Source organism: Haemorhous mexicanus, chromosome 27, assembly GCF_027477595.1.
Source record: "Haemorhous mexicanus isolate bHaeMex1 chromosome 27, bHaeMex1.pri, whole genome shotgun sequence".
In the NCBI taxonomy this organism is placed as follows: domain Eukaryota; kingdom Metazoa; phylum Chordata; class Aves; order Passeriformes; family Fringillidae; genus Haemorhous; species Haemorhous mexicanus.
In genome coordinates, this window is record NC_082367.1 from 5070196 (window position 1) to 5092549 (window position 22354).

Genomic DNA, 22354 nt, shown 5'->3' on the forward strand with positions numbered 1-22354 from the left:
CGAGGGGGGGGCTTCCAGGGTTGGGGTAGGGTCAGAGGGGTCCCGGGGGTCCCAGGGACTCTCCGGGGTGGGTTGGTGCGAGTGGGGTCCATCTGCCCCCAGTGGGGTCCGTGCGCCGCGGGCATTACCCTATATACCGAACCCCATGGCAGCCCGGCCCTGCGAGGCCCCCCGCCGCTGAAAATGCCTTTATTTCCCCAAAATTATTGTGGGACGGGTCCTGCAGACGCCCTGGGGTGGAGAAGGAGTGTCCCACAGCCGGGGGTGCAGTGGCCAGCGCTGCTGGGGGAGCTCCAGCCATGCCCGGGGTGTGAGGGGGGCACCTCAGAGCGGGCTGAGGGGAGCCCTGAGGGGCCGGGGCCTGGCTGTGCCCCCGGGAAGGGCAGGGACAGCAGGGTGGGCACCTCTGCCATCCCCCAGCGCTTGGGGGTCTGCTCAGCCCCTCCTGAAGGAGTCAAATCTGCTGTTCCCAAAGCTTTGGAGCGCTTCAAATCCTCCCAGAGTTCACCGCCAGCCTGAGGCGGCGTCCATGGGGTCTGTGGGGTCTGAGGGCTCAGGGCTGCTGCTGGTACTGGCCCTCGGTGGCGGTGAAGAAATCCTCGAGGACGCTCCTGAGGAAGTCGAAGGTGGGGCGCTCCTCGGGGCTCTCCTTCCAGCACTGCCTCATCAGCTCATACAGCTCCGGCGGGCACTGCTCGGGCTGCGGCATGCGGTACCCGCGCTCCAGGTTCTGGATCACCTCGGGGTTCGTCATGCCTGGAGGGAGGGCAAGGATGTGGGCATCCGGGTGGGTCACCCCCGTGGTGGGGGTGACACCCTGGGGGTGGTCAGCCCTGCCAGGACCCAGTTTGGGTCACCCCAATGTCACAGAGACCACCCTGGGGTTGGTCAGCCCTGCCAGGACAATGCTCAGAACTGGGTTTGGGTCACCCTAGTGTTGGTCATCCCTGCCAGGACCCACTTTGGGTGACAGGAACCACCTCAGGGTTGGTCACCCTTGCCAGGATAATGTCCAGGACTCAGTTTGGGTCACCCCCGTGGTATAGGTGCCACCCTGGGGTTGGTCACCCCTGCCAGGACAATGCCCAGGACCCAGTTTGGGCCACAGGGACCCCCTAAAGATTGGTCACCCCTGCCAGGACAATTCCCAGGACCCATTTTGGGCCACAGGGACCACCTCAGGCTCTGTCACCCTTGCCAGGACAATGCCCAGAACCCATTTTGGGCCACAGGGACCACCTCAGGCTCTGTCACCCTTGCCACGACAATGCCCAGGACTCATTTTGGGTCACTCCAGGTTTTAGGGACCACCCCAGGCTTGGTCATTCCTGCCAGGACAATGCCCAGGACCTACTTTGGGTGACAGGGACCCCCCTAAGATTGGTCACCCCTGCCAGGACAATGCCCAGCACCCACTTAGGGTCACAGCTACCACCCCACCCTCCCAAACCCCGCATGGGGGGCACCTCCCACCCCCCTCCCGAGGTGGGTTCGGTGCCCGGTGCAGCCCGGGCGGGCAGGGAGCCAGGCTGGCAGCGGCGTGCGTGCAGCGCTGCACACACACACACAGACACGCACACCCCCACGGACACACAGACACACAGACACACACACCGAGGGCGTGCCAGCCGCGCAGCTGCCCCAAAATCCCGACCTGGATACGGGATCCGGCCGTAGGTGACGATCTCGGTGAGCAGGATGCCGAAGGACCACACGTCCGACTTGATGGTGAACGTGCCGTAGTTGATGGCCTCGGGCGCCGTCCACTTAATCGGGAATTTGGCCCCTGCGAAGGGAGAGGAGGAAGAGCCCTGGCTGAGCTGGAATTGCGGGGTTAACCCCGGGGGACAGTCGCCAGCCGGGCTCTGTCGCTGCTTGGGGACCGGCTGGCTTTGGTGGCTGAGCCCCCCGAGCCTGCGGCAGCCGCGCCAAGCAGGAGCCCCGCTCCAGCTGCGGGGAGAGAGATGGAAAAGGGAAAAACATCCTGCAGCTCCCCGGAGATCCAGGCTCCCCCTCCCGATGTCCCCAAGCCCTGTGACCCCCGGGCTGGGCGGGGCTCACCCTCCCGAGCCGTGTACTCGTTGTCCTCGATGAGCCGGGCCAGCCCAAAATCGGCGATTTTGCAGCACAGAGTGTCCGAGACCAGGATGTTGGCGGCCCTCAGGTCCCTGTGGATGTAATTCTTGGCCTCGATGAAAGCCATGCCTTCAGCAATCTGGGATTTGCAATTATTAATGAATTGCAGTCGTTAATTAACGGCTCCAGCCCTGCAGAGCTCTCCCAGCTCCATCCCCATCTCTCTGCTCCCCCCTCACCTGAGCTGCCATGTCCAGGAGTTTGTTGATGCTGAGCTTGACTCCTTCCGAGGTCTTGAGGAAATCCACGAGGCTGCCTGAGATGAAAGCAGCAGTTCTCAGCTCCTGGGGTGGGGGGTCACAAGGACACTGTCCCCTCCCAAAAAAATGGGAATGTGGCCAGGAGAACACAGAAAGTGCTTTTTGCCCAAGCTGGAGGTGAGACACAACAAAGGCAAAGCTTCCCCAGGGCTGGGGGCAAAGCAATCTCTAAAATTAACAAATTTCCACCTTGCCAATCTTTCATTTTCACTGGTTTTGGAGCCTGCCCTGGGAGGTGCTGCAGTCACACCCCTGGAGGAGCGTAAGGAATGACCAGCACAGCACTGTGTCCCTGCCAGGACAATGCCCAGGACCCACTTTGGTGACAGGGACCACCCCAGGGTTGGTCACCCCTGTCAGGACAATGCCCAGGACTCAACTGGGGTCACCCCAATGTCACAGAGACCACCCTGGGCTTCATCACTCCTACCAGGACAATCCTCGTGACACCCAATTTGTGTCACCCCCACCTTGCAGGGACCACCCCAGGCTTGATCTTCTCTGCCAGGACAATGCCAGGACCCAGTTTGGGTGGCAGGGACCACCCCAGCCTTGGCCACCCTTGCCAGGACAATGCCCAGAACTCAAATGGGGTCACCCCCAGGTTTTAGGGACCAGCCTAGGGTTGGTCACCCTTGCCATGACAATGCCCAGGACCCAGTTTGGGTGGCAGGGACCACCCCAGGCTTGGCCACCCTTGCCAGGACAGTGCCCAGAACTCAATTTGGGCCACAAGGACCCCCCTAAGATTGGTCACCCCTGCCAGGACAATGCCCAGAACCCACTTTGGGTCACAGGGACCACCCCAGGCTCTGTCACCCCTGCCAGGACAATGCCCATGACACATCTCTCTACCAATTTAGATGGGAATTTTTCCCAGCTTGAACTTTATCCCAAAGACCTTTTCCAGCCTTAAAACCCCACAGCTCCGTGGCCACATCCCTGAGGACGGGGCAGCACCCAGAGCCCCCCGGGGTGGCCTCACCCTTCTCCATGAACTCGGTGATGATGTAGATGGGCTCCTTGGTGACCACGGCGTAGAGCCGCACCAGCCGCGCGTGCTGCAGCTTCTTCATCAGGTTGGCCTCGGCCAGGAAGGCGCTGGGGGACATGCTGCCAGCCTTCAGGCTCTTCACTGCCACCTTCGTGTGCCCGTTGTAGAAGCCTTGGGGGAAAAATCAGGGGAAAACAGGATCCAGACATCAGGCAGCAGTGCCAGCTAAAGAGAGCGGTCCCACAAGCACCCCAAGCTGAGGAGGAGGGGTTGGAGGTTCCAAAAGTTGGGTGGGAGGTGTAAAGGTTGGCTGGAGATGGAGTTTTAGGGCCCCAAATGCTGTTGTGGTGGGGCTGGAGGGGTTTTGGGGCTCGGTGGTGCTGGGGCTGCGCTGGCAGCCTGCAGCAGGCACTGGTGGTGCTGTGTGTGGTGTTCAGGTGGAGAGGAGGGCGTGGGGAGATGGGTTTGGGGTGGGAGGGGGGCTGCAGGAGTGCTGGGAGCACGGGGGGGACTTGGTGGGACAGGCAGGAGCTGTGGGAGTGGAGGCTGAGACCCCCAGAGGGGCGTGGGGGAGGATGGAGGGGAACAGGGAGGGATGGAGAGAAGAGGTAGGGGGATGGAGGGATGGAGAGAAGAGATTGAGGGATGGAGGGATGGAGAGAAGAGATAGAGGGATGGAGGGATGGAGAGAAGAGATAGAGGGATTGAGGGATGGAGAGAAGAGATAGAGGGATTGAGGGATGGAGAGAAGAGATAGAGGGATTGAGGGATGGAGAGAAGAGATAGAGGGATGGAGGGATGGAGAGAAGAGATAGAGGGATGGAGGGATGGAGAGAAGAGATTGAGGGATTGAGGGATGGAGAGAAGTGGGGAGGGATGGAGGGAAAAGGATGGAGGGAGAGGGGCTGGGGCAGAGGGAGAGGATGGAGGGAAGGGATAAAGGGAAATGGGGAGGGATGGAGGGGATCAGGCAGCCCTGGTGGCCTCCCCACAGCAGCACTCAGGGAGAGGAAGGAGTTTTGTGGCTGGATCTCCCTCCAAGCCCCCCCAGCTGCTCCAACATTCCAGCCACCAGGGACACTCCCAAGTGGGGACAAAGCCAGCAGCTCCCCAGCTCCATGATCCCACACGTCCCCCCTGTCTCCACCAGCAGAGCAGGGATCCAGGGATGGGAGAAAAGGGAAGTTTGGGCTGGGTTCTGCCTTCTTCCAGGACCCTCAGAGCCGCAGTCCCACACCTTGGGCTGTGCCGGCTGCTCCGTGTGACATCCCGGCTGGAGGATCCCGCTGCCCACCCTGGTGCCCCAGTTTCACCCCGACTCACCCATCCAGACCTCTCCGAACTGCCCCGCTCCCAGCTTCTCCACCAGCTTCAGCGACTCCCGCGGCACCTCCCACTCGTCCTGCCACCACGGCTTCTGCGGCTTCTGCGTCCGGCAGGGCTTGCCCAGGCGGCAGCAGAGCCCGTCGGAGCTGCCTGGGCCACAGGGAGGCAGAGCTGGGCCAGCGCGGGGCAGCCGGCACGAGCCAGGGCCGGGCTGGGCCACCGGGAGCAGCGGGTCCTGCTCATCCCACCCCATCCCACCCCACCCCACCCCACCCCATCCCATCCCGTCCTGTCCCGTCCCATTCCCATTCCATCGTGTTCCACCCCTTCCAATTCTCTTCCATTCCCATTTCATCTTGTCCCACAACACCCTGCCCCATTCCATCCTGTCCTGTCCCATCCCACTCCCTTCCCATCCCATCCCACAACTTTCCTATCCCATCCCATCCCATTCCATCCTGGTTGGTGCCATCCCCTCTGGTCCCATCCCATTCCCATCCTGCACCATTCTCTCTTATTCTCTCCTATTCCCATTCCAGCTTGTCCCATCCCATCCACCCCATCCCACCCCATCCCATCCCATCCCACCCCATCCCATCCATCCCATCCCATCCCATCCCATCCCATCCCATCCCATCCCATCCCATCCCATCCCATCCCATCCCATCCCATCCCATCCCATCCATCCCATCCCATCCCATCCCACCCATCCCATCCCATCCCACCCATCCCATCCCACCCCATCCCACCCCATCCCACCCCATCCCATCCCATCTGGTCCCACCCCATCCCATCCATCCCATCCCACCCCACCCCATCCCATCCCACCCCATCCCATCCCACCCCATCCATCCCATCCCATCCCATCCCATCCCACCCCATCCCATCCCATCCCATCCCATCCCATCCCACCCCACCCCATCCCATCCCGTTCCCACGTGTGTAGTGCTGCACCAGCTCCCTGAGGCTGCCGAAGGGCGCGCGGGGGGAGATGTAGAAGCCGCCGCTGTCCAGGTTCCGGATCTTGTAGTGCTTCACCGTCTCTCCCTGCCTCTCGTCCAGGTCCCGCACGGACAGCGAGTACGAGCCTGGGGACAGGGACACCCGTGGGACCCCCGAGCCCTCCCGGGGACCCCCGAGCCCCAGGGACCCCTGGGCAGCACCTTTGGAGGTCTCGCTCTCGCGGATGAGGAAGGAGCCGTGGGTGTTGCCCGAGGCCAGGAGCTGCCGCTCGGCGTCCTTGCGGCTGATGTTCTTGAAGAACCACCTGGGGACACGGGGCAGGGTCAGGGCACGGGGGACCCGCCACTGGGGCTTCGTGGGATGCTGCAGGCTCCTTCCCAGAGCTCAGATCCCACCGGGACACGTCCATCCATCTGTCCATCCAACCATCCTTCATCCAACTCTCCATGGATCCATCCATCCATCCATCCCTGGATCCATCCATCCATCCATCCATCCATCCATCCATCATCCAACTCTCCATGGATCCATCCATCCATCCATCCATGGATCCATCCATCCATCCATCCATGGATCCATCCATCCAACCATCCCTGGATCCATCCATCCATCCATCCCTGGATCCATCCATCCAACCATCCATCTTCCAACTCTCCATGGATCCATCCATCCATCCATCCCTGGATCCATCCATTCATCCATCCATCATCCAACTCTCCATGGATCCATCCATCCATCCATCCCTGGATCCATCCATTCATCCATCCATCATCCAACTCTCCATGGATCCATCCATCCATCCATCCATCCATGGATCTATTCATCCATCATCCAATCCACGGATCCATCCAACCATCCGTTCCTCCCTCCATCCATCCATCCATCCATCCATCCATCCATCTATGGATTCGTCCATCCATCTCCATTCATCCATCCATCCATTATATCCATCCATCCATCCATCCATCCATCCATCCATCTCTCCATGGATCCCCCCATGGATCCCTCCATCCCCCCATCCATCCATCCATCCCTTCCTCCCTCCCTCCCTCCATCCATCCATGCAACCATCCATCCATCCATGGATCCATCCATCATCCATCCCTGGATCCATCCATCATCCACCCATCCACCCATCCCTCCATCCCTTTGTCTGTCCATCCATCCATAGATCTATCCCTTTGTCCATCCCTCCATCCCTCCCCACTCACGGCTCGGGCTCCAGGCTGTTCACCAAGGCCACGAAGTTGTGTGGGATCAGCCCCTCCTGGCCCGTGGTGAGCGACTGTGCCTTCCACCACTCACCATTCCTGCAGGGACACGGCTCGGTGAGACCCCCAGGCCCCCAGTGAGACCCCCAGGCCCCCAGTGAGACCCCCAGACCCCCAGTGAGACCCCCAGGCCCTCAGTGAGACCCCCAGGCCCCCAGTGAGACCCCCAGGCCCCCAGTGAGACCCCCAGGCCCTCAGTGAGACCCCCAGGCCCCCAGTGAGACCCCCAGGCCCCCACTGAGACCCCCAGGCCCTGCCCAGCCCCTCTGAGGCTCCTCACTCCTCCAGCACGCGCAGCTTCTCCCCCTTGCGCAGCCCCAGGTCCCCGTCATGCTTGGGCTCGTAGTTGTACAGGGCCACCACCAGCTTGTCTGTGGGGACAAGAGGAGGGACAGGGTGGCAGTGACCGGTCTGGGGGTGGCACAGCCCCCCCAGGCCGCAGCCATGCCTCACCTTGCATGGGGGAGCACGGAGGTGACGAGGACTCGTAGGACACCAGGGGGTCTCGGACCTCGGAGCCGTTGCGGATCGGCCTCTGCCAGGGGACAGGAGCCCCGTGAGCCCCCAGCTCGTGGGATTTGGGCACCTCTCACCTCTGGGGGTGCTTGGGCACCTCTGGGGGTGTTTGGGTGTGGGGATCGGGGTCTGTGAGCCCCTCCTCACCTGGCGCTTGCTGTCGGGCTCGATGGGGTAATTGCAGTGCTCGCAGATGTCGATGTTCTCGATCCAGTCCTCGTCGTAGTCCGAGCTGCAGCAGCAGCCCATGGTGGCTGTGGGGGACACGGGTGACACAGGGCAACCCCATTGCTGGATCTCCTCATGCTCCAGTGCATCCTCATTCCTGCATCTATCTATCCATCCATCCATCCATCCATCCATCCCCCATCCATCCCTCCATCCATCCATCATCCATCCATCCATCCATCCATCCATCCATCCATCCATCCATCCATCCATTCCCCATCCATCACCCATCCATCCATCCATCATCCATCCTTGATCCATCCATCCATCCATCCATCATCCATCCATCATCCATCCATCCATTCCCCATCCATCATCCATCCCCCATCCATCCATCCATTCCCCATCCATCATCCATCCATCCATCCATCCATCATCCATCCATTCCCCATCCATCATCCATCCCCCATCCATCCATCCATCATCCATCCATCCATCATCCATCCATCCATCCATCATCCATCCTTGATCCATCCATCCATTCTCCATCCATCATCCATCCATCCATCCATCCATCCATCCATCCATCCATCCATCCATCCATCCATCCATCCATCCATCCATCCCCCATCCATCCATCCATCATCCATCCATCCATCATCCATCCATCCATCCATCATCCATCCTTGATCCATCCATCCATCCATCCATCCCTCCCTCCATCCATCCATCATCCATCCATCCCTCATCCATCCATCATCCATCCCTCATCCATCCATCCATCCATCCATCCATCCATCCATCCATCCATCCCTCCATCCCTCCCTCCATCCATCCATCCCTCCCTCCATCCTGACTCTCTCACCGGCCGTTATTTCCTCCTGATTTATCCTGCCTTCGTTAATTAAAACCACTGAAGGCAATTAGTGCCAGCCTGAGGCTGCTCTGTGCCTCCTGTGCCAGCTCCTCCCCGCAGTGCAGCTCTGGGCCTGGTCCCTCTGTGCATAACAACCTCCTCATTAACATCCCATTAGCAATTAACACACTCCTGCAGCTCACCTTTAACGAGCCCTGGCTGGGCAAGCACTTCCCTGATCCCAAACCCATCTCCCAGCCCCGTGTGGGCACATCCAGACTCCTTTTCCTACAAATTCCCGTCCTCTGCCCACGCTCAGCCCCACCCCTGCATGGGGGATGTTCCTAAAGCCCCAGTCCTGCAAGGCTCAGCCACGGTGACACCGGTGTCCCCACAGTGCCACCGGGGAGCGGGCACCTTTGTCAGGAGCTCTGCAAACCCCACGGGCACCTCTGGGATTCCTGAGAGTGCTGAGAGTGGCACAAACCTGGGCACCTCTGGGTGAGAACACTGAGCGTGGCACAAACCCCATGGGCACCTCCGGGATTTCTGAGAGTGCTGAGAGGGCACAAACCCTGTGGGCACCTCTGGGTGAGAACACTGAGAGTGGCACAAACCTGGGCACTTCTGGGTGAGAACACTGAGCGTGGCACAAACCTGGGCACCTCCGGGATTCCTGAGAGTGCTGAGAGGGCACAAACCCTGTGGGCACTTCTGGGTGAGAACACTGAGAGTGGCACAAACCCTGCAGGCACCTCTGGGATTCCTGAGAATGCTGAGAGTGGCACAAACCCCGTGGGCACCTCTGGCCTTGCTGAGAGTGCTGAGAGGGCACAAACCCTGTGGGCACCTCTGGGTGAGAACACTGAGCATGGCACAAACCCTGTGGGCACCTCTGGCACCCCACAGGCACCTCTGGCATTCCCAAGAACACTGAGCATGGCACAAATCTGGGCATCTCTGGGATTCCTGAGAGTGCTGAGCGTGGCACAAGCCCCGTGGGCACCTCTGGAATTCCTGAGAGTGCTGAGCGTGGCACAAACTCTGTGGGCACCTCTGCCCTTCCCAAAAACACTGAGAGTGGCACAAACCCCGTGGGCACCTCTGGCCTTGCTAAGAATGATGAGCATGGCACAAATCTGGGCACCTCTGGGATTCCTGAGGGTGTTGAGCGTGGCACAAGCCCCGTGGGCACCTCTGCCCTTCCCAAAAACGCTGAGCATGGCACAACCCCGCCAGCAGCGCGTGGGCCCCCGGAAAAGTCTCTTCTGCAGAATCCCCCACGCCCACGGGGCCAGGATTTGTCCCCAGCCCTCATCCCAGGTGTGATTTCCGCAGGTTTTGTCACCACCAGCCAGCCCTGGTGTGTCACAGCCCCAGCTGTGCCCCCCTGACGTGGCAGCAAGTGCACGTGGTCCCTGTTCAGTGAGTCTGGGGTCCTCAGGGAGGGTTTGGGGTCCCTAAGGAGGGTTTGGGGTCCCCAGGGGGGGATTGGGGTCCTTAAGGAGGGTTTGGGGTCCCCAGGGAGGGTTTGGGCTGTCCAAGGTGGGTTTGGAGTCCTTAAGGAGGGTTTGGGGTCCCTAAGGAGAGTTTGGGGTCCCCAGGGGGGGATTGGGGTCCTTAAGGAGGGTTTGGGGTCCCTAAGAAGAGTTTGGAGTCCCCGAGGAGGGTTTGGGGTCCCTAAGGAGGGTTTGGGCTCCCTAAGGTGGGTTTGGGGTCCCCAAGGAGGGTTTGAGGTCCCCAAGGAGGGTTTGGGGTCCCCAAGGAGGGTTTGGGGTCCCCAGGGGGGGGTTTGGGGTCCCCAAGGAGGGTTTGGGGTCCCCAAGGAGGGTTTGAGGTCCCCAAGGAGGGTTTGAGGTCCTTAAGGAGGGTTTGGGGTCCCCAGGGAGGGTTTGGGGTCCCCAAGGAGGGTTTGAGGTCCTTAAGGAGGGTTTGGGGTCCCCAGGGGGGGGTTTGGGGTCCCCAGGGAAGGTTTGGGGTCCCCAGTGTTGCCAGTCCAACTCCCATCCTGCACTTCCAGGTTTGATTTTAGAGGAGCCACCCTCGGGCCCAGAGGTGGCAGGAGCACAGGGACTGTCCCACATGTCCCACAGCGCCAGAGGAGCAGGTGACAGCTGATTTGGGCCAGGGGGACACTCAGGACTGAGGTCCCCACACCCTCCAAGGCTGCTCTGGGCTCTCCAAACCCTCCCTGGTGCCTTCAGCTCCTGGTGACACATCTGGGGACACATTTTGGCACCCAGGAAGGGCTCTGGCCACGCTGCAGGCAGGGTGACGCTGCTCAAACACAAATTTCCTTTTGCTGACCCTTCCCTTACAACTCCCAGTGCCACCAAGACCTCCCACACCTCATCCAGGAGAGGAAAAAAACCAAAATTCACCAACATTTTCAGGGCTTTTCTGAGCAGGACCCAGCTCAAGGACCAGAACAGCAAAGCGCCAACATTTCTTAGCCAGAAATAAATCCCAAATCAGCTGGGGAATCCCAAATCAGCTGGGAAATCCCAAATCAGCTGGGAAATCCCAAATCCCTGAGGCCATGCAGGAGCTCCCAGAGCTCTTCAAACCCCCCAGCAGTGCCCAGAGCTGTTTTTTCCTCCCGGGCTGAGGAGGGAGGTGCTGCTATTGTGCCTTTTTTTTGTCTTCCAGCCCCAAGCCACAGCGTAATTTCCACCGAGCTGCAGCAGCAGCCGTTCCACCTGCACCAGGGCCACGAGAAAAAACAAAAAAAAAACCAAAAAAAGGATGTTTGAAGTTGGTTTTGTTTTTTTTTTTGGTGCAACCGAATTTCTTTGTGCCGAGGGGGCTGGCAGGGAGGTGCCCCCCGAGCGTGTTCAGTGCCTTTGCCAGGTGTGTGCCCCCTTTTTTGGGTTTTTTTTCTCTGGGTTTGGGTTCCCTGTCCTGTCCTGTGCTGTCCCTTCCGCTCACGTGGCCCTGCTGGTTTGTCACCAGGGTGAGGAGCTGAAATCCGAGCTGTCCCCTTGCCTGGTGTCACCCTGAGCCAGCTGTGAGCCAGCTGTGAGCCCTCTGGATGGGCACCCAGCGCTGGCATAGCCTGGCAGTGCCACCATGGACTGTGTCCCCAAGGGTGCCACTGCAGCAGGGAGGGGGTGGCACCGAGCCAGCACAAAAATGGGAATTTCTGGGCGCCTGAACCCCAAAAATGGGAATTTCTGAGCACCTGAACCCCAGATTGGGCACCAACCTTGCGAGACTGGCACCGAGCCGCTGCCTGTCCCTCGGGCACAGCCCTGGCGACAGAATTGTTTTGCCCTGGGGACAAAACTCCTGCTGTGCCCTGGAAATGGTGCTTTGGGGCGAGCCCTGCGAGGGCACCACCCCTGTCCCCCCCGGCAGGACCCCCAGGCGGGCGGGGGACACGGGGACAGCGCCTTTGTCCCCCCCGCGAGGCCCCAGAGGGATGGAGAGCCCAGCCCGGCTCCCCCATCCCCCCCGACCCCCCATTTCCATCCCTCCGAGGGGCGCTCGGAGAGCCCAGCTCGGACCCCCCCCACCCCACAGGTGCCCCCCAAAAACCCCCCTGGGGCTCCCCGGCTCTCACCTGGCGGCAGCGGGTGAGGAGCGGCTCTCACTGTGCCATGTCCCGCTGCGGCCGCGCCCGTCACATCCTCCTCATCCTCGGCAGCCCCAGCGGAGCCCCCCGAGATTTATGGGGTGCGGAGTGGAGCCCCCCGAGCCGGGTGGGGTGCGGAGAGGAGCCCCCCGAGATTTATGGGGTGCGGAGCGGAGCCCTCCGATCCTTTTGGGGGTGCAGAGCGGAGCCCCCCGATCCTTTTAGGGTGCAGAATAGAGCCCCCCGAGCTGGGTGGGTTCAAAGCGGAGCCCCCCAAGCCTTTTGGGGTGCAGAGCGGAGCCCCCCGAGCTTTATAGGGTGCGGAAAGGAGCCCCTCGAACCTTGCGGGGTGCAGAGCGGAGCCTCCGAGCCTTTTGGGGTGCAAAGAGGAGCGCCCCCGGATCTTTTGGGGCGCAAAGAGGAGCTCCCCGGATCTTTTGGGGCGCAAAGAGGAGCTCCCCGGATCTTTTGGGGTGCAAAGAGGAGCGCCCCCGGATCTTTTGGGGCGCAAAGAGGAGCTCCCCGGATCTTTTGGGGCGCAAAGAGGAGCTCCCCGGATCTTTTGGGGTGCAAAGAGGAGCCCCCCGAGCCTTTCGGGGTGCGGAGCGCAGCCCCCGGCCCGGCTGCGCCGCCGCCGTCCCCGCCTCGCCCCGGTTTCCGCCTGACGAGCAGAGGCGAGAGGAGCCCGTTCTCAGCTCGCCCCCGACCGCAAGAGCGAGTGACAAACCCCGATGGCTTCCTGCCACCGCCGGTCCCCCTGGCGAGGGGACGCTGAGAGCCCCGCGGGTGGCACCTGCTGCCAGCGCCCCTCTGTCCCCGCGCTGTCCCCTGGCCGCGCTCCGGGCCAGCCTGGCAGTGCCCTCGGTCCCCTCCTGGCACTGCCACCCTCCTCCGTGTGCCCCAAGGTCCCCCTGCGTGCTGTGGGACACGGCTCAGAGCCTCCCTTGGGCTGTCACCGCCGTGTCACCGCCGTGTCACCGCAGCCCTGGACGGCCCGAGAGCCGCGGTGACAAGGGCCGGAGTGGAGGGGACCCGCGGTGCCCCCCGGGGGTGGCAGCGCTGTTTTGGAGGCAGCTCCGAACCACAGCAGCATTGTGCTGGCTTCTTTGATCGAGCGGGAAGCCGCAGGCACAGGCAGGAAGCCCAGAGGTGACACAGGGGGGAGGATGTGGCAGCTCGGGGGGCACATTCGAGCTGTCCTCGCGTCCTGGGAGGGAGGAGAGGCCCCCGAAATGATCCCTGGCACAGCTTCACTGCCCTGGCACAGCTTCACTGCCCTGGCACTGCTTCACTCGGGGCTCTGTGAAAGTCACATCCCCAAGTGGCACCCGGAGGTGTCCCCTGCCACATCTGGAGGCACAGATAAGGAAAAGCCACCAGCTCTCAGCCTCACCCCCTTTTATTCCACCTCAGAGGGCTGCACCCCACATTTCCCACCCGGCTGAACCCCAACACCCCCAGGGCCAGGCCCCAAAACGCCCTGGGGGGATGGTGACACTCCCGTGCCCATGGGCATGGTGACATGGTGACATTCCCGTGCCCAGAAGGGATGGTGACACTCTCGGTGCCCATGGGGATGGTGACAGTCCCCTGTCCATGGGGATGGTGACAGTCCGGGATGGTGACATTCCCGTGACCCGGGGGGATGGTGACAGCCATGGGGATGGTGACATTCCCACGCCCTGGAGGTGGTGACACTCCTGTGCCCATGGGGGGATGGTGACACTCTCCTGACGCGGGCTAATGGTGACATTCCCGTGCCCGTGGTGATGGTGACATTGCCATGCCAAGGAGGTGATGGTGACATTCCTGTGCCCATGGGGATGGTGACATTCCCGTGCCCCGGTGGGATGGTGACACCTATGGGGATGGTGACAGTCCCCTGTCCACGGGGATGGTGACATTCCCGTGCCACCTCAGCGTGTCACCGCCCTGGCGGCAGCACGACCTGCCCCGAGTCCCGAGGGACGGCGGCGCCGCCGGGCGGGCTCAGCAGAGCGAGAAGCGGCGGGAGTTGATGTTCATGCGGGTGACGCCGATGTGCTTGAGCGGCGTGGAGAGCAGGAAGGCGGCCTTGGGGGGGATGGTGCACAGCAGATCCGAGTCTTCCTCGCAGCCCTCGAGGCCGAAGGTGGCGTCGTCCAGCATCTCCTTGTGCTGGTGGCAGGCCTGCTCCACCTTCAGCCGGTGCAGCCGCGCCCGCAGCCGCATCAGCTGCTGCGCCAGCCGCTGGTCCAGGGCCTGCATCTCCCGCTGCGGGGAGAGGGAACCGCGGGATCCGTGGGATGGATGCGGCCGTGGAGCCGTGGGATGGCTGCCCGGGCAGCGGGGATGGGGCTCGGCCGGGCCACAAACCCCGCGATCGCCCGGCCGTGCCAGGCTGGGCACGGCCACGGCTCAGATCGTGCCCCCTGTGCCACCCCCAGAGCGGCGGGAGAGGGTGACAAGGGGGTGACGCCCACAAGGCCACGACCCCGGCAGAGTGGCACCGCAGAGCCACGAAAAACCTCGGGAAAATCCCAGAGCACCCAGCAAGGTGGTCAGGAGAGCTCAGACCCCCCCAACCCTGCCCTGCCCGGTGGGGTCGGGCACGGTGTCCCCAGCCCGCTCCCTGTCCCCGTCCCACTCACCAGCTCCGTCCTGAGCCACTCCAGAGCCGCCTCCAGGGTGGCAAAGCCACAAAGGCCACCACGCTGCTGCTGCCGGGGCTGCGGGGGGCTCTGCTGTGCCCCGGGGGTGCCCCCGGGGGTGCCCCAGCGCTGCCCCCTCACCCGCGCCTCCCACTCCAGGTACGAGGGTCTGCGCGTCTGCAGCTTCAGCTTGGCCGCCAGCGCCTTCAGGCTCTCCAGGTTCTCCTGCTCCCAGGTGGGCTCCTCCTCGCCCAGCTCCTTGAATTTCAGCTGGCTGAAAGCCATGCTGGGACAAAGCAGAGCGGAGCCGAAACCCGCGCTGATCTCGGCGCCCTCGAGGCCTCCCCGCGAGTGGATGAAGCCCCCACCCTGCCCGCGACCCCCCACCCACTCCCTGCCCCAGCTGCGCCTGGTTCCCGGCTATTTATCCACCCCTCGAGGACAAACCCGATGGGCAGGAATTTCCTTATCCAGAGGAGTATTTTTGGCTTGTTGCGCTGTTTTTTTTGTTTTGTTTTGTTTTGTTTTGCTTTATTTTTTTTTTTCCCTTTTCTTTTCTTTTTTAACATCATTGTCTCCGCCTGGGAGGAGCCTCCCCGTTCCCGGACGGAGCCATCACCGGGCACGGAGGAGCGGGAATGATTTATCCCCGGCCTCAGCCGCCCCTCCCCGCTTCTTGGGGGGGCCCAAAAAAGCCCGAGGAAGGAAAAAGAAACGGGGAGGGGGTGCCCGGGGGGGGCAGCCGGGGTCCCGCACCCGGACGGGACCTTAATGTGGAGCCGCGTCCGGATCTGTCCCGTGCCACCTCCCCCCTGCCCGCAGGGCTCCAGGGGCAGCGGAGGTGCCTCAGGGGTCTCACCTGCGTCCCGCGGGGTCTCACCTGCCCACCCCCGTCCCCTCCAGCCCCCCCAGAGCAGCCCCCAAATCCCCCCCGTGCTCCCCCCGCGCCGCTCCCCAGTCCCGCTGTCCCCTCGCGTGTCACCTCCCACGGCCCCCCCGTGTCCCCTCGCTGTCGCAGCGCACGCAGTGACCCCCCCAGCCCCAGCCCCAGCCCCGGGCATCGCCGCCTCCCTCCGGGCCGGGCCGGGCCACCTTAACCCCGACATCCGCCGGCCGGGCCGGGCCGGGCCGGGCTGTGCGGGGACACCGCCACCCCCGCTTCCACCCCGAGGTGCCCGAACTCCCCCTCCCCACCCCCAAATCCCCTCCCTCGCACCCCTCGCTCCCCCGCTGGCACCCCGGGGTCCCCTCCTCGCACTCCCGGTGCCCCCCAGTCCCCTCCTTGCACCCTGAGACTCTTCCTTGTCCCCCAAGGTCCCCGGCTTGCACCCTAAAATTCCCGTTTGCACCCCAAAATAAACCTCTCCTTGTGGCCGGCAGGTCCCTGTTGGCACTCTGAGGTCCCCCGAGGTCCCTGCTTGCACCCTGCTTGTCCCCCGAGGTCCCGGCTTGTCCCCCCAGGTCCCGGCTTGTCCCCCCAGGTCCCCACTTGCCCCCCAGCCCGAGCAGGTAAGCAGAGGGGTGGCCGGGGCAGCAGCACCGCCACCCACCCACCCTCCTCCTCCTCCTCCTTCTCCTCCTCCTCCTTCTCCTCCTCTCCTGCCCCGTCCCCAGCCCCGGGGGTGGCTCTGGGGACAGCAGAGCCCGTGGGGACCCTGCCAGCCGGGCCGTGTCGGGGTCGGTAACGGGGTGCAGCCCAGCGGGGCGGGGAAGGACCGGGAGCTGCTCCCTGCGATCCCATTCCCCCCAAAATCTCCCCCGGCTCAGCCCCCTGTGCCTCAGTTTCCCCAGTGCCTGGCGGAGCCATGTGGCACTGCGGCGCGCTGGAGGTGACAGTGTCACCACGGAGAGGGGACAGCGCGCAGGGCGCCGCGTGACGCGCAGGGCAGGGGTTTCCAGGCGGGCCCAGAGCCGCAGGATTTCCCCTTTTTTCCCTTTCCTCCCTCCCCGGCCGGGCCCAGGCGGCGCCCATGGAGTTCTCGGAGCTGATCAAGACGGCGACAGTGGAGGACGTGCTGCTGTCGCGACAGGGGCTGCCCGCGGTGCGGGGCACGCTGTGCATCACCAGCCACCACCTGCTGCTCTCCTCCTGCCCCCGCGGCGAGCTGGAGCTCTGGCTGCTCATCCGCAACGTGGACGCCGTGGAGAAAAGGTGGGGTTGTCCCCGAGGCTGTCCCTGTCACCGTGCCTGAGCTGGAGGGTCCCCCCCTCTCCCCCGGGCACCCCCCGGGCACTGCCCTGCCCCACCCGGCCGTGTCCTTCCTCTTCCTCCCGGCCCCGCGGGGCAGAGCGGGCGTTGACTCCTCTCCTCCTCAGAGTGCAGAATTTAGGCTGGTACCAACCCCCCCGGAGTGGCGGCTCCCCGCGGGACACCAGGTTTGGCTTTTTTGCCTCCCTGCCACCACCCACCCGCCGCGCCGGCAGACCAGAGCCTCGAGTCCGGCACGGCCCCCGGGGGCAGAGGGCGGCTCGGTGCTGTCGCCGTGTGTCCCCCAGCCAGCCCTGACCCCCCTCCCGCAGGGTCGCCGGCTCCTCGGGCACCATCACGCTGCGCTGCAAGGACCTGCAGGTGCTGCAGCTGGAGATCCCGGGCATGGAGGAGTGTCTGAACATCGCCAGCTCCATCGAGGTGAGTCCCGGCCGGGAGGAAAAGGGTTGGAAAAGCGCGGCCGTGTTTGCTCTGGGTCCGGCATTGACTGGGTAAACAGGGAGCTGGCACACGGAGCTGGCACACGGAGCTGGCACACGGAGCTGGCACACGGAGCTGGCACACGGGGACAGTGCCAACCCCGGTGGCCCTGAGCAGCCCCGGTGCCCCGCCGCAGGCTCTCTCCTCGGTGGACTCGGTGATGATGCTGTACCCGTTCTTCCACCGCCCTCCGAGCCTGCGGCTGCAGCAGGGCTGGCACCTCCGTGTCCCCGAGCGCCACTTCCAGCGGGTCGCCTCGCAGGTCAGCCCGCCCGGGAGGGACCCGCCGCCTTCCCCGGGCTCTGCCGGCCCTGCCGCTGATGTCGCCTCTCCCGCAGACGAGCCAGTGGCGGCTGAGCACCGTGAACCGCGACTTCAGCGCCTGCCCCTCGTACCCGCCCGCCGTGATCGTGCCCGCGGCCGTGGCCGATGACACCGTGGCACGGGCGGCGCGGTTCCGGCAGGGCGGGCGCTTCCCCGTCCTCAGCTACTTCCACCCCAAAACCGGCACCGTGAGTCCGGGCAGCCCCTCTGCCCCCCCTACCCCCCCGGCCTCCCAGAAGGGGGGATTCCATCTGCAGAGGATCCCAGAATTGGGTCGGAAGGGATTTAAAGCCCACCCAGTGCCACCCCTGCCGTGGCAGGGACACCTCCACTGTCCCAGGTTGCTCCAAGCCCCGTCCAGCCTGGCCTTGGGCACTGCCAGGGATCCAGGGGCAGCCCCAGCTGCTCTGGGAAAGCCATTCCAGCCCCTCCCCACCCTCCCAGGGAACAATTCCTTCCCAACATCCCATCCATCGCTGCCCTCTGCCAGTGGGAAGCCATTCCCTGGGTCCTGTCCCCCAGTCCCTTTTCCCAAATCCCTCTCCAGCTCCCCTGGAGCTCTCTCCTCTCCAGGCTGACATTCCCAGCTGTGCCATCCCCCAGTCCCTTTTCCCAAATCCCTCTCCAGCTCTCCTGGAGTCCCTTCAGGCTCTCTGAGGTCACCCTGGAACCCTCTCTCCTCCAAGTGGACATTCCCTGTGTCCTGTCCCCCCATCCCTCATCCCAAATCCCTCTCCAGCTCTCCAGAGCCCTCTCCTCTCCAGGCTGACATTCCCCGTGTCCTGTCCCCCCATCCCTTATCCCAAATCCCTCTCCAGCTCTCCGGAGCCCTCTCCTCTCCAGGCTGACATTCCCAGCTGTGCCATCCCCCAGTCCCTTATCCCAAATCCCTCTCCAGCTCCCCTAGAGCCCTCTCCTCTCCAGGCTGACATTCCCTGTGTCCTGTCCCCCCATCCCTTATCCCAAATCCCTCTCCAGCTCTCCGGAGCCCTCTCCTCTCCAGGCTGACATTCCCCGTGTCCTGTCCCACAATCCCTTATCCCAAATCCCTCTCCAGCTCCCCTGGAGCCCTCTCCTCTCCAGGCTGACATTCCCTGTGTCCTGTCCCCCCATCCCTTATCCCAAATCCCTCTCCAGCTCCCCTAGAACCCTCTCTCCTCCAGGCTGACATTCCCCGTGTCCTGTCCCCCCATCCCTTATCCCAAATCCCTCTCCAGCTCCCCTAGAGCCCTCTCCTCTCCAGGCTGACATTCCCTGTGTCCTGTCCCCCCATCCCTTATCCCAAATCCCTCTCCAGCTCCCCGGAGCCCTCTCCTCTCCAGGCTGACATTCCCAGCCGTGTCCTGTCCCCCCATCCCTTATCCCAAATCCCTCTCCAGCTCCCCGGAGCCCTCTCCTCTCCAGGCTGACATTCCCCGTGTCCTGTCCCCCCATCCCTTATCCCAAATCCCTCTCCAGCTCTCCGGAGCTCTCTCCTCTCCAGGCTGACATTCCCAGCCGTGTCCCCTGTCCCCAGGCCCTGCTCCGCAGCAGCCAGCCCCTGACAGGACCCAACCGCCGGCGCTGTCGTGAGGACGAGCAGCTCCTGGGGACAATCCTGGGCGAGGGCGAGCGCGGCTTTGTCCTCGACACCCGCTCGGCGCAGGCGGCCAAGCAGGCGCGGATCAGCGGCGGCGGCACCGAGCCCAGGTCCGGCTACCCGCGCTGGAGGCGGCTGCACCGCGCCCTGGAGAGGTGAGGATGGCGCTGGCACAGCTCCGGCGACAATCCCGAGCCGGGATTTGCTCCCGGGCAGCTGAGGGGCCTCAGCTGCTCCCGCGGGGCCGCTCGGGGACGGGCGCTGGAGGAGGCTCAGCCAGAGCGGGAATGGTTTGGATTCAATGGCCAAACGCGGCCAGCGGGGTGAGGCTCGGGGGGGGTCACTGCTGTCATTGTCATTCTGTGAGTGTCCTTCCTCTGTTCTTTCGTATAGGCTGGTATAGAATTATACTATATAATATTAGATAAGACAATAATAAATATTAAATAATTAACATAATAAATATAATAATTATAATATGTAACATAATAAATTTAATATAAACGATAAACTAGAAACTAAAAACTATAATATAAAATATACAATATATACTATACAATATAATATATAAAGTATAATATAAAAATATAATAAATACAATAAATATAATATATATAAACAATAAATTATAAAATAAAAATATATAATATATAAAAATAAAAATATATACTATATATAAACTATAAAATAAAATAAAATATAAAATAAATAAAGTAGAAAATAATAAAGTAGAAAATAATAAAGTAGAAAATAATAAAGTAGAAAATAATAAAGTAGAAAATAATAAAGTAGAAAATAAAGTAGAAAATACAATAATAAATCAGCCTTCTGAGAGCACAGAGCCAGATTCTCAATTCCTCCTTCATCCTGGGGACCCTCACAAACACCACAGTGAGGGCAGGCTGGTGTCCCCTGTGTGACAGTGCCACCATGTCCCCCACACTTCTGTCCCCTCAGGGGCTGCCCACTGCAGGAGAGCTTCTCCCGGCTGGTGTCCCCTGTGTGACAGTGGCACCGTGTCCCCCAGGGGCCGCCCGCTGCAGGACAGTGTCCCCTGTGTGACAGTGGCACCGTGTCCCCCAGGGGCCGCCCGCTGCAGGACAGTGTCCCCTGTGTGACAGTGGCACCGTGTCCCCCAGGGGCCGCCCGCTGCAGGACAGCGTCCCCTGTGTGACAGTGGCACCGTGTCCCCCAGGGGCCGCCCGCTGCAGGACAGTTTCTCCCGGCTGGCGGAGGCGTGCGCGGAGCCCGCTGTGACCGTGGAGCGCTGGCTGGGCCGCCTGGACAGCAGCCGCTGGCTCAGCCACGTCAAGGCCGCCCTGAGCACGGCCTGCCTGGCTGCCCAGTGCCTGGACAGGTAAGGGGGGGCTGCACCTGGCCCACCTTGTCCCTTTGCGAGCCCCCGAAGTGACCCAGCCCCCGCAGGGAGGGCTGCACGGTGCTGGTGCACGGCGCCGAGGGCACGGACAGCACGCTGCTGGTGACGGCGCTGGCCCAGCTCATCCTGGACCCCGCCTGCCGCACCCTGGAGGGCTTCCAGGGGCTGCTGGAGCGGGAGTGGATCCAGGTGAGAGATCTGGCAGCAGGGTGGGGGTGCCAGCCTGGCTGGGCGCCTCACTCCGGGTCACCACGGGGGTCCCGCAGGCCGGGCACCCCTTCCAGGTGCGCTGCGCCCGCTCCGCCTCCTCCCACGCCCGGGGCAAGCAGGAGGCGCCGCTTTTCCTGCTCTTCCTGGACTGCGTGTGGCAGCTGAGCCGGCAGTTCCCCTTCTCGCTGGAGTTCGGGGAGCAGCTGCTGCTCACCCTCTTTGACAACGCCTACGCCTCGGCCTACGGCACCTTCCTGTGCAACAACGAGAGGGAGAGGTGGGTGTGGGGGACACGGGGACAAACCGCCCTGCCACGGCTCAGGTGACACCAAACCCCGCTGGGGACTGCCGTGTGTCCCCCCTGTGCCCCCCAGGAGCCTGTGTAAGGTGAAGGAAAGCACCCACTCGCTGTGGGCATGGCTGAACCAGCCTGAGGAGAGGCACAAGTACCTGAACCCCCTGTACTCACACAACCCCTTGGTGATCTGGCCCTCCGTGGAGCCCCAGAGCATCCAGCTGTGGCAGGGTGAGTGGGATCCTCCCAAAATGCACCCTCAGCTCCCAGCTGGGCTGGCTCAGGGGCAGCTGCCCTGCCTTCCCCTCTGTGACAGGGCTGAGCTCACCCCCAGCCCTTTCCCTGCCAGGTTTTTTCCTTCGTTGGATCCGTCCCTCCCAGCACCTGGAGGAGGCCTGGGGGGAGATCCGGAGGTTGGTGCAGGGAAACAGCTCCTCCCTCCAGGAGAGCACGGGGAAAAGGCCGAGCCAGCCCCTCCCTGAGCCCCCTGCTGGGACAGGGGACGGGAAAGTGGGGACAGCAGGGACAAGGTGACACTGGATCTTCCCGTGGAAGGGCTGTGCAGGACACGGACCCCGTGGGCAGCTCTGGGCCAGGGGACAGAGCTTTCCCAGCCTTCACCCTGAGCTCCTTTCAGTAAATCTCTCTCCCAGCTCTTGCCTGTGTCCTGCTCTTCCATAAGGAAGCTGCTCCTTCCCACAGGGATTGCAGCAGGGCTCGTGGATGGCTCTGGGGCTGAGGGGCAGCAGATCACACAGAAAAACCCAACAGATCACACAAAAAAACCCAACAGATCACACAAAAAAACCCAACAGATCACACAAAAAAACCCAACAGATCACACAGAAAAACCCAACAGATCACACAAAAAACCCTCCAATAGATCACACCAAGAATCCCTAAAAGATCACAGAAAAAACCCCAGCAGGACACACCAAACCAACACTTCCCCCCCTAAAATCCCAGAGGCTGCAGCCTCTGTCGTGCCAGCAGCTCCGAGCCTGGAGCCAGCCTGGGAATTCTGCCCTTGGGCCCAGTTTTGAGGAAGGAAAAAGGAAAAAAAGAGCCAGGAGGGTGGGAGGGTGAGGATCTGCAGCACGAGCTGCTGGGGCAGGAAATAACTGTTCCATGAGGGAGCTGGCTCGGGGTCAGCCCAGCAGACAAGCGCGTGCGTGGCAGCTGGAA

General features: G+C 62.5%; 3 protein-coding genes across 9 annotated transcripts; 1 reads left to right on the forward strand and 2 right to left on the reverse strand.

The window, feature by feature from the left end:
- Nucleotides 1-173: 173 nt before the first annotated feature.
- Nucleotides 174-12742, reverse strand: LCK (LCK proto-oncogene, Src family tyrosine kinase). The gene is made up of 13 exons (XM_059868676.1): nt 12053-12742; nt 7614-7720; nt 7404-7485; nt 7231-7321; nt 6891-6989; nt 5880-5983; nt 5655-5804; nt 4714-4866; nt 3382-3561; nt 2316-2392; nt 2062-2215; nt 1655-1786; nt 174-756 (listed from the first exon to the last, which is right to left on the reverse strand). Exons 2-13 carry the CDS (start codon nt 7713-7715, stop codon nt 554-556), a joined length of 1527 nt encoding a protein of 508 aa, XP_059724659.1. The 5' UTR covers nt 7716-7720; nt 12053-12742; the 3' UTR covers nt 174-553.
- A 703-nt stretch (nt 12743-13445) lies between these two features.
- FAM167B (family with sequence similarity 167 member B) lies at nt 13446-15596 on the reverse strand. The gene is made up of 2 exons (XM_059868679.1): nt 14695-15596; nt 13446-14317 (listed from the first exon to the last, which is right to left on the reverse strand). The coding sequence occupies exons 1-2, from the start codon at nt 14977-14979 to the stop codon at nt 14054-14056; spliced, it is 549 nt and encodes a 182-aa protein (XP_059724662.1). The 5' UTR covers nt 14980-15596; the 3' UTR covers nt 13446-14053.
- A 187-nt stretch (nt 15597-15783) lies between these two features.
- Nucleotides 15784-21824, forward strand: LOC132338804 (myotubularin-related protein 9-like). 7 transcript variants are annotated; one of them, XM_059868666.1, is made up of 13 exons: nt 15784-15865; nt 16075-16203; nt 16656-16846; nt 17011-17070; nt 17215-17323; nt 17520-17645; nt 17722-17895; nt 19224-19441; nt 20482-20643; nt 20712-20853; nt 20931-21151; nt 21249-21400; nt 21519-21824. In XM_059868666.1, exons 3-13 carry the CDS (start codon nt 16665-16667, stop codon nt 21701-21703), a joined length of 1731 nt encoding a protein of 576 aa, XP_059724649.1. In that variant the 5' UTR covers nt 15784-15865; nt 16075-16203; nt 16656-16664; the 3' UTR covers nt 21704-21824. The 7 variants fall into 7 exon arrangements, with proteins under 7 accessions (XP_059724649.1, XP_059724651.1, XP_059724653.1 ...); XM_059868668.1 differs by lacking the exon at nt 16075-16203 and having other exon boundaries at nt 15846-15865; XM_059868667.1 differs by lacking the exons at nt 15784-15865; nt 16075-16203 and adding an exon at nt 16280-16371.
- Nucleotides 21825-22354: the final 530 nt, after the last annotated feature.